The 14529-nt window shown below is 35.7% G+C and overlaps 1 protein-coding gene across 1 annotated transcript in view; it reads right to left on the bottom strand.

Moving 5' to 3' along the window:
- APAF1 (apoptotic peptidase activating factor 1) overlaps positions 1-14529 on the bottom strand; it is a 56309-nt gene that overhangs the window by 25685 nt on the left and 16095 nt on the right. The window contains exons 9-16 of the mRNA XM_015819437.1: positions 14360-14527; positions 12881-13012; positions 11338-11451; positions 10752-10936; positions 9482-9608; positions 6364-6489; positions 4281-4400; positions 3722-3847 (exon numbers count right to left, since the gene is read on the bottom strand). Of these exons, the coding sequence (XP_015674923.1) occupies positions 3722-3847; positions 4281-4400; positions 6364-6489; positions 9482-9608; positions 10752-10936; positions 11338-11451; positions 12881-13012; positions 14360-14527 (1098 nt within the window). The remainder of the gene's footprint in view (positions 1-3721; positions 3848-4280; positions 4401-6363; positions 6490-9481; positions 9609-10751; positions 10937-11337; positions 11452-12880; positions 13013-14359; positions 14528-14529) is intronic.

Here is a 14529-nt window from a genome sequence, read left to right on the forward strand (position 1 = left end):
TTCATACCGCTTTATTTCTAAAATATTGCTAAGTAAGAACAATTTCAAAAATACCTTTTGCTGGACCAGACTGTTACGAGTACACATGAATAATTTTACTTTTAACCAGTACAGGAAATATATTTATTTTATATTTCACTTATCTAGGTATACATATATACTTAGGTTTTCTCATATAATAGTTTTAAAAAGTACTGTTTATTTTAGTTCATTTTTCATATAGCCATTAAAACTATTTATATAATGAACTGTTTTCTGTTTAGACTTTGACAGAAAAATCCATTCATATCAATCTGCATAAATTAAACATTTTCCATTTTGCTTCTGTAATGATTTTAATATACAGGTTATTTTATTCATAAAGTCCAAACTCCGATTATATCAATGTTAATGAAATCCATTTCATAAACTTCCAATATGAATCTATAACTTATCTTGTTACTGTTAATAAAAAAGAGAATGTTTTGCTTTTTACATTTGTATTCTCTGTACTAAATATATTTCAGAATCCCAGTTGCTGGATTTGGTTAATATATTATTTTGTTATAAAATCTACATCTATAAAGACTTCTGATCCAAATTCAAATTATATGCCTATTAGAAATGAAAGATTGTTTCTTTTTTTCTTATACAAAACCAAACAACTGTGTCTTATTACAAAATGCAATTGGAATATATTCCTACTTACTAATAAGTTATACACTTCCCATAGTTACAAAGGCTCTGAAAGGGTGCTTTACAGTCTGTAGAGCACTTTCAAAACTGCCCCCCCCTCACGATCTGATCTAGGTGATCATTGTTTGGGTGCCTGGCAACCTGTTTGCACTTACAACTGGTTGCCAATCTCCCGATTATTATGTGATCACCATCTTCTCTGTCAGCTTCCCCAGAAAGTCAATGGGGAAGCTGGCAAAAGTGACTGCAAGTTATTGCTGCCTATAAGAAGGATTTCCCCTTCCCTCAGTGCACATGGGCGGTGGTAGTGGTGGGAATATTTTTATTAAGTTGCAGAAATGAAACTCAGATCTTTGGTATCCAAGCTTCATTTCTCCCGCCAAGCACACAAGTTTTCTTCCAAACACAGAAGGGAGCTTCCTGCCCTTCTTCAGCAGGTAACTCTCTCCCTCTGTCCATTTAACAATCTGCCCAGTCCCTTAACAATTGCAACTGGAAGAACTGGGATTGCAATCAAATATGGGGATGTGGGTGTTTTGCTCAACAACTAAGATTCTGTTCCCAATTGTGGTTGAAAGTTGAGGGCTAGCTGTATTTTTGCTGATAATGAAAAGGCTTTTATCATACAGAGTACAAATCATCTTTTTTCTTCATTTTAGTCCAGTTTTAGGGTTGCCATGCTAATCCTTTTTCATTGTCCATATAGGTAGTTCTTAGTTAACAACTGTAATTGGGGCTGACTGATAAGCAATGTAATCATAAATTGCAATGGCATGTGACCACGTCGCTTAGCAATGGCACTACCCATTATCATTGTGAAGCAAGAATGGTGGGACTCAAGCAGTCTGACAGACAGGTAAGGCATGGTGCGAGTGCAGTAGGGGTGGGATTGGCTGCTGCCAGGTGGGGATGGTGCACAAGTAACTGACAAATCATGGTACAGCCAGGGGTGGCTTCAGCCAAACTGAGAAGGCTGCATAAGTGGCCAAAGAGGCACAGTGCAAGTACAGCGGGGCCAGCACTACCTACTACGAGTCAAAAAAGGATGTGAGTGACTTACCAGAGTGATTTGTGACCTTCTCTTCTGGCTTCTCCATTGACTTTGTTTTAGGAAGCCAGCAGGGAAGGTTGCAAATGGCAATCATGTGACTATGGGATACTAAATCTATAGTTAAGTGCAAGATGGTTGCAAAGGCCTCGGATTGCAATCATGTGACCCTAGGGATACTCTGGCAGCCATAATTTTAAGCATCATCATAATTTTGAATAGTAACTGAACAGATGGTTGGTAAGCGAGGACTAGCTATAAAATGTTGCTAACATACCTGGTTTTTATTAGATCAGAATGTATTTATCTGAATCCTGCTTTTTTTTTTTTTACAAATAATTCAAAGCATATCCAACACACCTTCCGCCTTCTATTTACCCACAAAAGTAATCCTGTGAAGTGGATTGGGCAGAAAGAGAGTGACTGATCCAAAGTCACCTAGCTGCCTTTCATGGCTAAGGTGGGACTTGAACTTACAGTCTCCCACTTTCTAGCCTGGTGCCTTAACCACTGGATCATATGCTCAAATATACACAGCCAAATCTTATTCTATGGAGTTCAAATCCTCTAGAGGTAGTCCTTAAATTATAAGAAATTAGTTGAACAACCATTACAATGTTGCTGAAAAAAATGACTTATAAGTGTCTGACGTTATGGCTGTGCCCCCATTGTCATGCGATCAGTATTTAGGTGCTTGGCAGCCTACCCATATTTACAACTGCACAGGCACTGAAACATCCTCCATCCATCTTCCCCTCCAATCTATGTCTTTTGGGCTGCCCTGCATAGTAGCACTTGGCAACAGTGCCAAGGCTGGGGCTGAAGTAGATACTATCTGAAGAAAGACATTTACTTAAATGGTAATAATTTTGCTAGTTGGAGAAAGAATCGACACACAAATTGGAGAATGAGGTCTTCCAAAACATTGCAAAAATGGGGCTCTTGCCATTCTTCAAATGGCCCATTCTCAAGAGACCTGGACAAGACCAGGTTTCTGAAGAATTGAAAGAATGGCATGCACAACTTGAAGAAATGGGATGTGCAACTTGAAGAATGAAGCAAGGTGGTGAAGGTCAGGGGGCATAGCAGAGTCTGTGGATCACAGGGCAATAGGGACAAATGTGGCTTTATACATTGATGCTGGCATGACTGGCTACACTGTGCAGTTAAGGGAGACGTTCTCAGTGGTAATGGTTGTCCTGGGACTGAAATAGAGGCTTGGGAGTGGTAAGAGCAGACTGTCACTGCTGAAGACCTCGGGCCTCTACTTTAGCCCAGCACTGGCACTGCTATTAATGAGTGCCATTGGGCAGGGCAGCCAAAAGGGCATAGATTAATGGGGGATAGGTGGGTGGGGAGAGTTGCAGCATCTCTGCCGTCATAAGTGCTCCTGGGCCTGGTGGAGCAGCTGAGATTTCTGGGGGCAGTTAAAGTCCGAAAGGTACTTTTTCTGGAGGCAACTGGACTTTGTTTTCTTTGAAGACATTTTGCTTCTCATCCAAGAAGTTTCTTCAGCTCTGACAGGATGGTGAGGAATGGAAGGATTTATATTCCTTGTAGACAGCTGGTCATCTGCATTCTTTTAGAGAGTTGTTGAGGCCATTTGGAGGTTTATCTGTGTACTCAGATGACCCTGTCTAGCTGTCAGACATTTTGTGACAATTTATTTTTCACTAGGTACTTGTATATTGTAGGAAAGAATGTATAAAGCCTCAGAGAACTCTGTTTAATATTCATTTTTAACAAAAATTGCAGCAGTACAATGGGAAAAGAAGGGAGGAAGGGGGGGGGAAGAAAGAAAGAAAGAGAGAGAGAGAAGAGAGAGAGAAAGAAAGAAAGAAAGAAAGAAAGAAAGAAAGAAAGAAAGAAAGAAAGAAAGAAAGAAAGAAAGAAAGAAAGAAAGAAGGAAAGAAAGGCCATAACATAATTATTATTTTCAAGGTACAAAAATACAGATTCAAAAGATACTACCTATAATAATTCAGTCTCAAGACATACCTTTAAAGTTCCATCAGCTGAACAACTAGCCAAATATTTATCATCTGGTGAAAATCTGCAATGGGTTACAGATCCTTCATGACCAAACAATGTATTGCGACAATACTTAGTATTTAGATCCCAGAGCTTCAGTTAGGAATAGGAAAAGGAAACCAAGAAAAAATGAATGTATATTAAAATTAGTCAAAAAGTATTTATTTTGGCTTCTCACAATATTCATATTTCTTGAGTAGCAATGAAAATAAATTTGCAGCTTGAAGTTTTTATTAGGAACTCCCAGACTGTTGTTGTCAAACTTCATTATCTCCTATAAACAGCTATAGAAACACAAGTATTTGGGAAACTGGAAGATTATTTGCTATGCTGTCGGTGTATTTCAAAGGACAATTCTAATTCATTTTTGTAGTTCAGCAGTACCTAAATGGCCTCCAGTGGTTAAAAGTAGGAAGAACAAAGTAACAAATCCCAAATTAATGCATTTCAGGAGGCTTCCACAAATTCTCTACTATGAAATACCCAAAGCCACCTAAATATCAATATGATTTCATTTACTACTTACTTTGATATAAGTATCATTTGAACATGTTGCCAAAAAATGATGACTAAATTGGCAGAAGTTGACCTGCTCTGTATGTTCTTTGAATTCACACACAAGTTCACCTGTTCTTGAGTTCCACACCTAAAACATCATATACAATAATTCAAACATTTAAAAAGATACTTATCAAGTAAATATATCAATATCGATATATCAATATATCAATTTCTAATCTAAATGCTAGACAAAGCTGAAATAAGTTCAATTTCTATGTACATAAATATTCCTTAAATTTTAGCAAGTTGTAATTTGCTGAAATACTGAATTTGAACTTGCAATGTAAGCAATATATAATAAGAATTCAAATTCCATGTTTTCTTTATCTAAACTATCTCTAGTTTAGACTAAAAGATATTTTTCTAGATTGGGAGAGCCTTCAGACAATTACTCATGCCCTCATCATCTCTTGACCGGATTACTGCAAGGTACCCAATATGAGGCTGCCCATAAATACTATTTGGAAGCTACAGTGAGGGGAAAAATTATTAAATGCAAATCAATTTATAACTTTTTAAAATGCATTTTTCTGGATTTTTTACTGTTATTCTGTCTCTCACTGTTAAAATAAACCTACCATTAAAATTATAGACTGATCATGTCTTTTTCAGTGGGCAAATGTACAAAATCAGCAGGGGATCAAATAATTTTTCCCTCCATGTACAGTTGGTATAGAATGCAGTAATGTGGGCAGTAGTAGGCACATCACATTGCACCCATGTGTCATCTCTACTTTACAAGTTGCCATATGACTACAGGAACAAGATTATCATTGGTTATTAACTAAAAAGGCCTACATGGTATACAATCTGGTTATTTAAGAGACTGTCAATCTCTGATAACTTCTGCCCTATCGATGGAACCAAGCAGAATGGGCATGATGTAGGTTCCCTCAATCAAAGAATGTCATATAACAGGGCCTAGACAATGCACATTCTCTATTGTATGATGCCTGCCCTCTGGAGTCAGATGGCTCCCCACATGAAAATGTTCCAGAAGTATATCTCATCTCAGTTCCGAGTCCTCAGATTAGGGTCAATGCCAAGCATTTGTTAAATTTTGCTAGTTTGGGATATATTTAGATGTTTTGCTCTTCTAAATAAATATATTTTTATGGTTCTTTTCTTGTATTGTACACTGCTCAGAGTATTTTATGAGCTGGGTAATCTCCAAATTGAATAAACATATAAGGTAAAAAAATGAATGTGACATTCTAGAATAAGAAAGCATTCATTCTTAAAATTTAATCACCTCTGATAATATAGGTGGCAGATAGATTTAATAACTAAATAAATAAATCATAATGCAACAACAAACCCTGAAGAAACAGATTTTCCATAGTCAAAATTCAGCTTCTGTAGTCCATGGAACATTGTAGTTACATTATTAAAGAGGACAAGACTGAAATATTGGAGCTTTGGTATTTAGTTTTGAAACCAAATGTTTTAGAACTTGTTTTCATAAATATATATATATAAAATATGGTTCAAAGGTAATAATTTGATATTTAATATTGTTAGTATGATTTTAGAGTACTCTAAGGGCTGCAAAAAATGGACATTCTTTTAATTTATTATTTTCTTATTGGCTTCAGTTAAAAATTCCAGGTACTCCTCACTTAATTACTCTAATCGGAATCAGCAAATCTATCACTAAGCAAAGCAGTTAAGAGAAACACCATGTTCTGACAGTCCTAGCTGCAGTCATTAAACAAACTTGAGGTCATTAAGCAATACATCACGTGACTGTAATCTGCGACTTCCCACTGGCTTTCCCATTGATTTTGCTTGTCAGAAACCAGGTGGGATGCTGTGACCATTGTAAATGCACAACAGTTGCCAAGCATCTGAATCATGATCACAGTACTTTAAAAGACGCTGCAACAGTTATAAGTATGAGCACCAGTCCTAAGTAACTCTTTTTAATAGTGTCATAACTTTGAACAGTCACTAAATGAGCAGTCATTTAGTAAGGCCTGCCTGTAGAATAAATTCAACTGGTATTAATTCAAGTTCAAGAGGATGATGATTTTTCATAAGAGGCTTACTTTTACTTTTTTATCCATCGAACAAGTGGCTAGAAATCTGTCATCCATTGAAAAAGCACAGCAGAGCACTTCATCATCATGAGCTTTTACTTCTAGGAGCTTTTCTCCACTTTCAGTTTTGAAAACCTGCAAACAGAATAACAAATTATAAGAAAGTAGAAGTGATATAGGACTGTTATATCTACATACAAAACTACACACACACACACACACACATACATATTAACAAACATTACATGATTCTATTTTATTATCTTCTCTATATAATTGAGTTTTTGTTAGTTCAAAAGGAAAAAAATGGAAGAAGATTATTAACTGTCAAGCCAACCCCAGCAATAATAAGTAATAAAGGAGAATATTTGTAGAACTGGGTTGAAATGAGGAGTCCTTGGTGCTCTCTGAGCTTGGTTGTTTTCTTGCAGACGTTTCATTACCCAAACTAAGTAACATCATCAGTACTACAGTAGTAAGGAGTGGTGTTTGCTCTCAGTTTATATTCTAGTGGCTTGCCCTGTCAGTGTTGGCGGTGGTGGTCTTAGAAGTTGTCAGATTGTGTTCTATTTAATGTTGTTTGGCAGTTCCTTCATTGGGGTATTGTTTACTTGATTGTTGATCTCATGTTAATCTATGTTCATTTTGGTGCTGATTGTTGGTGGAAAGATGTTTGGGTTTTTTGTTCCCTTTTTGTCATGTTGATTGTCTCTTTTGAGATTCTCAGCCATCCAGGTCATAGTTGTCCCAAAGGTGCTTTTTCAAAAGGCAAACTGGACATTGTTTTTCTTTGAAGACGTTTCGCTTCTCATCCAAGAATCTTCTTGGATGAGAAGCGAAACGTCTTAGAAGAAAAACAAAGTCCAGATAGCTTTTCAAAAAGCACCTTTGGGATCTCTTTTGCAAAGTATGTAGATTTTATTTATGTCTATGTGTCTATTGATGGCTAATTTGTTGGAATGCTAGGCTTCTAAAAAATAAAGAGTTTTTGGACTTGGCTTTGTCTAGGATGATCATAAGCTAAAAAGGGAACAAAAAGACCAAAACATTCCTTATTAGCAATCAGCACCCAGATGAGCATACTGTAGATTAACGCCAAGTTAAACACCAAACAAACAATCAAACAATACTCCAATCAAGGAACTGCCAAACAAGCCAACAGTAAACAGTCCAACCAAAGAACTTCTAACAACAGTCCCACCAACACAGACAAGGCAAGCCATTAGAATATAAACTAAGAGCAAATCCCACTTCTTACTAGCACTGATGATGTTACCTAACTTGGGTAATGAAACATCTGTGAGAAAACAACCAAGCTCAGAGAGCACGAAGGACCCCTCATAAATGAGAACTGGCACTTTTCGTAACATGTGAATATATACATGTCAATCAATCAGTAATTTTGGAAGTTTTGGAAAAATCAGAGCTTCCAATATTTACACAAAAAAATCTATTACAAGTAATCCTCAACTTCAACAGTTCATTTAGAGACTGTTCAAAGTTACAACAGCAATGAAAAAGTGACTTATGACCATATTTTACGCTTACAATCTTTGAAGCATCCCCATGATCATGTGATCACGATTGAGATACTTGGCAACTGGTTCATATTTATGACCATTGCTGTGTCCCAAGGTCATGTGATCCCCTTTTGCAACCCTTTGACAAGCAAAATCAATGGGGAAGCCAGATTCACTTAACAACCATGTTAATAACTTAACAACTGCAGTGATTCGCTTAACAACTATGACAAGAAAAGTAGTGAAATGGGCAAAACTCACTTAAGAACATAAACTTGCTTAAGAACATAAATTTTGGGCTCAATTGTGATTATATGTTGAGGACTACCTGTATATCACAAAATAAGTAACATTTCAAAAGCAAGGAGTACATGGAAACCTAAGCACTGAACAACTGTAATCAACCTGCAAACTTTAGTTACATGTAAGGACCTGCTGTCAAGCACACAAGATAAAAACACAAGGGGAGTTAAACATATGATATAAACAAAATCTATTATTACTCTAGGATTTTTTTAGAGCGTAAAAATTCATGTTGTTGTTAGTTGCAAAGTCGTGTCCGACCCATCGCGACCCCATGGACAATGTTCCTCCAGGCCTTCCTGTCCTCTACAATCTTCTGGAGTCCATTTAAATTCACGCCAACTGCTTCAGTGACTCTATCCAGCCACCTCATTCTCTGACATCCCCTTCTTCTATTGCCCTGAATCTTTCCCAGCATTAGGCTCTTCTCCAATGAGTCCTTCCTTCTCATTAGGTGGTCATACTTCTTTTATTTCAAGCATCTTGAACATGTATCAATGTATTTTATGCAGTTTAAGTTGGCAGAAAGTGGGCAACAGTGCAGTATATCTCTGGATTAGAAATCTCAGCTTGCATAGAATAGTATGAAGTGGCTTGGGGAAAATTATGTATTAGTTGTACTTGTGAGACTCAAATGTGCCAACATTAATTGGTAATGTTCTTGTTGTCATTAGGGAAGAATAAGGCAGGTAAGTTTACATCTTCTCTGTATTAATAAAAGATAGTATGTGAGAGCCTTGATTATCCAAAGCAATGATAGATAACAAAGATTAGTATCTATGGATTCATTGATGATGATTATGATATAAAAATTGTGTGTTGGGATTTTAGAATAAATAACAGAGTACAAATGAACAAATGAAAGCAAAATAAAATAAAATATGAATGTTGTATGTTTATTTTTAAAAGAGAATAAAGATATAATAAATCTGAATGAATACCTGTTTTCCAATTATAGGAATACTATATTATCACTATACTATCACACTGCTCTTGGGAGTCATGAATAACAAAGTCAGTAACTTTATTATCTATCACCTATGCTACAATAATCTCATCAGACTGTTTGTCTTCCCCTGAACCAACCTGCTTCTTGGGGGAGGTCAAGCTTCTGCCACTTGCAGCTGGGCAAGGACTCCAAGCTACACACTGACTTGACCCCTCCTTCCAGCCCGTCTGGCAGTTTTCCAGTAAGATCAATTTGAAAATATGATTTCTAAAATGTAACAATATTATGCATGTATTCAATTAATACAGAATGTATATGATTACTATCTTGTTGTACTGATATGATAAACTTTCACCTGCAAAGTTTTATCAGCTCCACATGTAGCTATTCTTTGATGGTCCTGGGAAAAACAAGCATGGTAAACGGCATCTGTATGTGGATGCATAACCAAACGGTACATATTCTTCACTGATGTTTTATTGCTAGATTATATAAAAATAAGAAAGGTATTATTTTACTATCTTTTTAAAGATTAGATATACATTAATAATTTCAATTTTTCAAACCATAACAAGCCATGCAAAACATGTATAAACATATTTATGTTTTATAAAATAATAATTTATTTTCAAGGACTCAAGGGTTGTTTTAAAAATGTTACTATTTTTTTAACTGACTTGAACTTTTCACATTATCAGCCATCATTTCTCTATATAATTTTAATTCCATGTAAAATTGTACACACATATCTCAATAGAGAAAAAACAAATAGAACAGTAAAATAATGTACAATTGGTTACCATGTATGACAATCTATTTGTAGTCTGAGAAATCTATCTTCCTTCCTGTCTGTTATAGAAATACTATGCATACAAGAAATGTATCGCAATGAATTTTGGACTTTAGTTTGGAAGAAACCTCCAGAGGAGCAAGCAGCAGTATACTATGGAATCACAGACACGAAGGAGTCAATTTTGCCCAGTGTTTCTCAATCTTGGCAACTTTAATCTGTGTAAACTTCATTCCCAGAACTGCAACTGCAATGCTGGCTGAGGAATTCTGGGAGTTGAAGTTCACACAGCTTAAAGTCGCCAAGGTTTTAGCAATTGAGTCCTACTCTCCCTTAGTGCAGGAATCCATCCCACCATTTCTTTAGGGAACAAGTTCCACTTTCAAATTATCCTTTTCGAACATGAATTGGAATCTAATTTCCTCTAATTTAATTCCATTATTCCATGTCTCATTTGACTAAATCCAAGATCTAGATTTGAATCTAAATCTGAAGAAATGCTTAAAATATTCTCTCTATTTAATCCTAGACAATATTCAAATGAGTCAGTATTCAGTCAATATAAACCATTTATGCTAACAGCAAGCATTTTCTATTTTTCCTTAATCAGAAATTCAGTGTCCTACATTAAAAAGTTGGTACTGAAATATTCTGAGAAACAAAATAATTTTAGCAGCCAGTTTCTATAAAGCCTGAATATAATATTTTGTATTAAAATACAGGATATAATTTTTAAATGCATGCCTACAAAGTTTGCTATTGACTTGGGATCAAATATTTCAATATATGTTTAACAGAGTTCAAAAGTGACATGAAAAAAAAGATATATGTTTACATCCATTCCACATAAAGCGATCCTTTACTAAGTTCTTGCTGAGCTTGCAGTTTTGCTTGTCGATACACTTCTGAATTTTCTGGCTGACACAGTCCCAGCTGTACAATGTCTAGAAATGGAAGATGTCCAAGGAGATGCCCATTCAAGGACAGAAATTCCTGGAAGTTTTCACGTGCATTAGGATCCTGTGAATAAGAAATATTGTTGCATTAAAATTTAGCAAGGAAAATTGAATTAAATGGAATCTTTTAATGATTCCATCAATGCATTTACCCTTTCTTTCTTTTCCTCACATTGTTGTTTTTTCTGACTGTTGATTTATAATTACAAATGCACTGGAAAGAGAGACATTTTTATTTTCTTTACAAACAAAATCCAGAGACTCATCTATACTGTTTCTACACAAAGTACTATAATCATCATTTACATCCTCAGGAGTTCTGTGTTCGTGAATTAAATGATGTATAAATTCTATTCAATAAAACATAAAATAATTTTAACTAGGAAAGTTCTGTTGAACTTGACTGGTAACTTATCAGAGTTGAACAAACAGTTATTACAATTGATTTTACATATCATATTATACCTTCTGATCCAGTATTTTACTGTATTCAACATATTCATGAATCAAATGAGCAGGCCCTACTAATTCTGTTTTTATTTTAATCCAATCTAATGAAAACATGAGAGCACATAGCTCCTGTAAGAAAAAATGTAGAGAAAAGATGTTATATTCAACAAAATTTTAAAATGTTATGCAACTTAATATTTTTAAGGAAAAGAATGAATGTATAATTCCAACATTCCTTCACGAAGTACAAGGAGGCTTAAAAATACTCCTAAACTTTATTTCATTATTCATTTATGCCCTATGACTAATTAGACTTTGATATATTCTACATTTCATCAGATCTAACATATTAAAATCATTTGGCTAATGTGTGGTCTTAGAAGTTGAATTAATAACTTAGTAAATAAATAATATACAAGGTAATCCTTGATTTACAACCACAATTGAGACTGTGAGGTTGTGAGTCATTGTGGTTGTCAAATAAGATGCCACATTACACTTTGCTCAACTTTGGCAATCCTGGCACTCACAGTTGTGGCTGTTAAACAATCATATTAAGTGGAGTTATTAAGTGGAGCACGAGTGTGCCTTAGAAGGTGGGAGACACCCTGGGAGGCCCAGGGCAAGCCATACATAAATTGAGGTTGTTGCTGCAGTCAGTATAAAACAGCAGCTGTCCCGGCCTGGCCCTGCAATGTGGTACTTGCTGAGAGAAGCACTGCCCTAGGCCTGAAGTAGAGGCCTGTGGCCTTCAGCAATCTCAGAGAACTGCTACCACCTAGGCTTTGATTTTAGCTGTGGTGCCACTGAGGAATGCCACCAACCCCCTTGCCTACCTATCTTTCCTTGCCCTAGGCTGCTCTGCATAGTATCCCATTGCTTAGCACTCCTGAGGATCTATCACCTCAGAGCAATTGCTGAATTGAGATGTCCTGAAATCATGCTAGAATTGGCTCTGAGGCAGCTTCAGGAAAGAAGGTCTGGTGCAACAAGGATCTACGTTGGAGAGGCCACACAGTTCTCTCAACACCAGGAGAAAAATGCCTGGACACAGGCATTGGAGAACAGTACAAGTTAACATTTCTGAGTAGCAGTAGTAGCACTAGTGCTGACATTGAGGCCTGGGGTGATGACAGCCGGCTAAGACTGTCCAAGGGTCCAGGCCTTTACTTCACCATGTCACAATTAACTCAGGGGAAGTCTGTCTTAACTTTGAACAGTTGCTAAGCAAAGTAGTCAAAGACTACCTGTACTATTTCAATTTTTATAGAACTTATTATATTCAAATGCATGAAATTAATGAACTATGCAAACATTCTTTTGATTCTGGACTGACTCAAAGGACAAAATGTTTTATTTCAAGAAATGCATATGAAAATTTATATAGAAATGCAGGTATAGAAAAACATATTTTTGTTTCCTTGCAGGTATAGAAATAAAAACATATTTCATTTAAGCCATAAATGTTTTACAAAGTTTCACAAGAAAATGTATCCCCCTAGAAAGAAACTATTTTCTTATATACAAGGGTATAGAAATAAAAATCAGTGCAACTTACATCATGCATATTGGCACCTGCCATATGGTAAGCCAGAAAATTATACCAATACATGCAGTCTTCCTCTGATGAAATAGGTATATTATACTTATAATATTTCTTGAACTGATGAACTACTTTTTTATGTAGCTCCTACAAAAATTAAATGTCTATTAATACAGTAATGGCATTCAAACTCAAATAATCTCACTACTTTGCAACACTATATTGAATTAAAAACTCCCAAAGGTACACTGTTATAAAAATAAATAAAGTTCAGTAATTTATTTTGCTCTATTCACAAACTGAGAATGTTATGCTCTGGTGAAACTCTATTACTGCATGAAAGTAAAAGCAAAACCAACTGACATCTAGTTCTTTTAACTCTAATTTGAATGCCTGTCTGCATGCAAATATACAATATTCGAAGCTTGTTGTGCTAAGCAGGCTAAATTCACTTATACAACCAATAGGAAGATGGATCATTGAAAAAAATAAAATTAAGGCTGGCTTTACTAAGAAGTATTTTACCAGGCAGGATCAGAGAATCAAAGAATCAAAAGAAACTCTGGCCACCACCAGGGAGGTTTGACATCTACTTTTCAATAAGTTATAGAGATCTTATGATGGCTTTACCTACTGAGCCACGTATCATCACTCTTCTGTACAGATTCAAAGTGATACATTTTCAATCTCTTCTATCTTCCAACTTTATTTATATATTATTATTTCTGTCTTATATTTGTTGCCTTTTGTCCAGGAGCTTAAGGGTATCCCTTAAGTCAGGGGTGTCAAACTCGTAACATCACATGACGTGTTGCAACGTACCGTGACTTTTTTCCCATTGCCGGCAATGGGGCGGGCGCAGTTTCGCCATGACGCATCTGGCCCATGGGCCGGCAGTTTGACACCCCTACCTTAAGTAGCAATTTAGCTCTAAATTTCACATCTGTCTTTGTTTGTTAATTGAATGCTAACTGAATAATCTTAACCTACTTCTCTGTCACTCAAGGCCCATAGTTCTTTAAAATGCTTATCAGAGTTAAAGTATTATCTGAGCACTTTTTGTATTGGACCGTTTTTCTCTCTTTTTGCTTGTATTCATCTGAAAAGATGAATTAATATCAAATTAAAAATAAATTCTTCTTTGAGCTATTGATTATATTTGTTTGTTTGTGTGTGTCTCTTTCTCTCTCTGGGTATATTCTACTATACATAATGACAGCACTATGAAAGTGGTTTGCTCTTTCAGGGTGCCAAGTCTAGCTATACAACAGTTGTGGTGCCTGATGATACCCCATTTAAATGTTGACCAGGTTTGTCCCTTCTTAATTTTTTGAAATCTGTTAGAAACAGCTAGATGCTGCCACTAATAAGTATAAAATAGGAAGTGCAATTGCAAGACAAGGAATTCTAATATTATATTATGAATGAATTTTGTATACTGATTATTTTTATACTTGCTTCCTAAATAAACCATTATTCCAAATTAAAACATACTTGAAGCTCTCTGCGATTCTTCTCCATAAGAAAATCAAGTTGGAGAGCATGCAAATAATAACAGAATGATTTTCCATTTTGATCACAAAATAGGAGAGATTTGTTGACAAATTCTTGCAGTATGTCTTCAACTTCTTCAGTCTCCATATCCCAAAGAATACAGAATACCT

This window comes from Protobothrops mucrosquamatus, unplaced genomic scaffold, assembly GCF_001527695.2.
Source record: "Protobothrops mucrosquamatus isolate PMUCROS unplaced genomic scaffold, P.Mucros_1.0 scaffold921, whole genome shotgun sequence".
Taxonomy (NCBI): Eukaryota; Metazoa; Chordata; class Lepidosauria; order Squamata; family Viperidae; genus Protobothrops; species Protobothrops mucrosquamatus.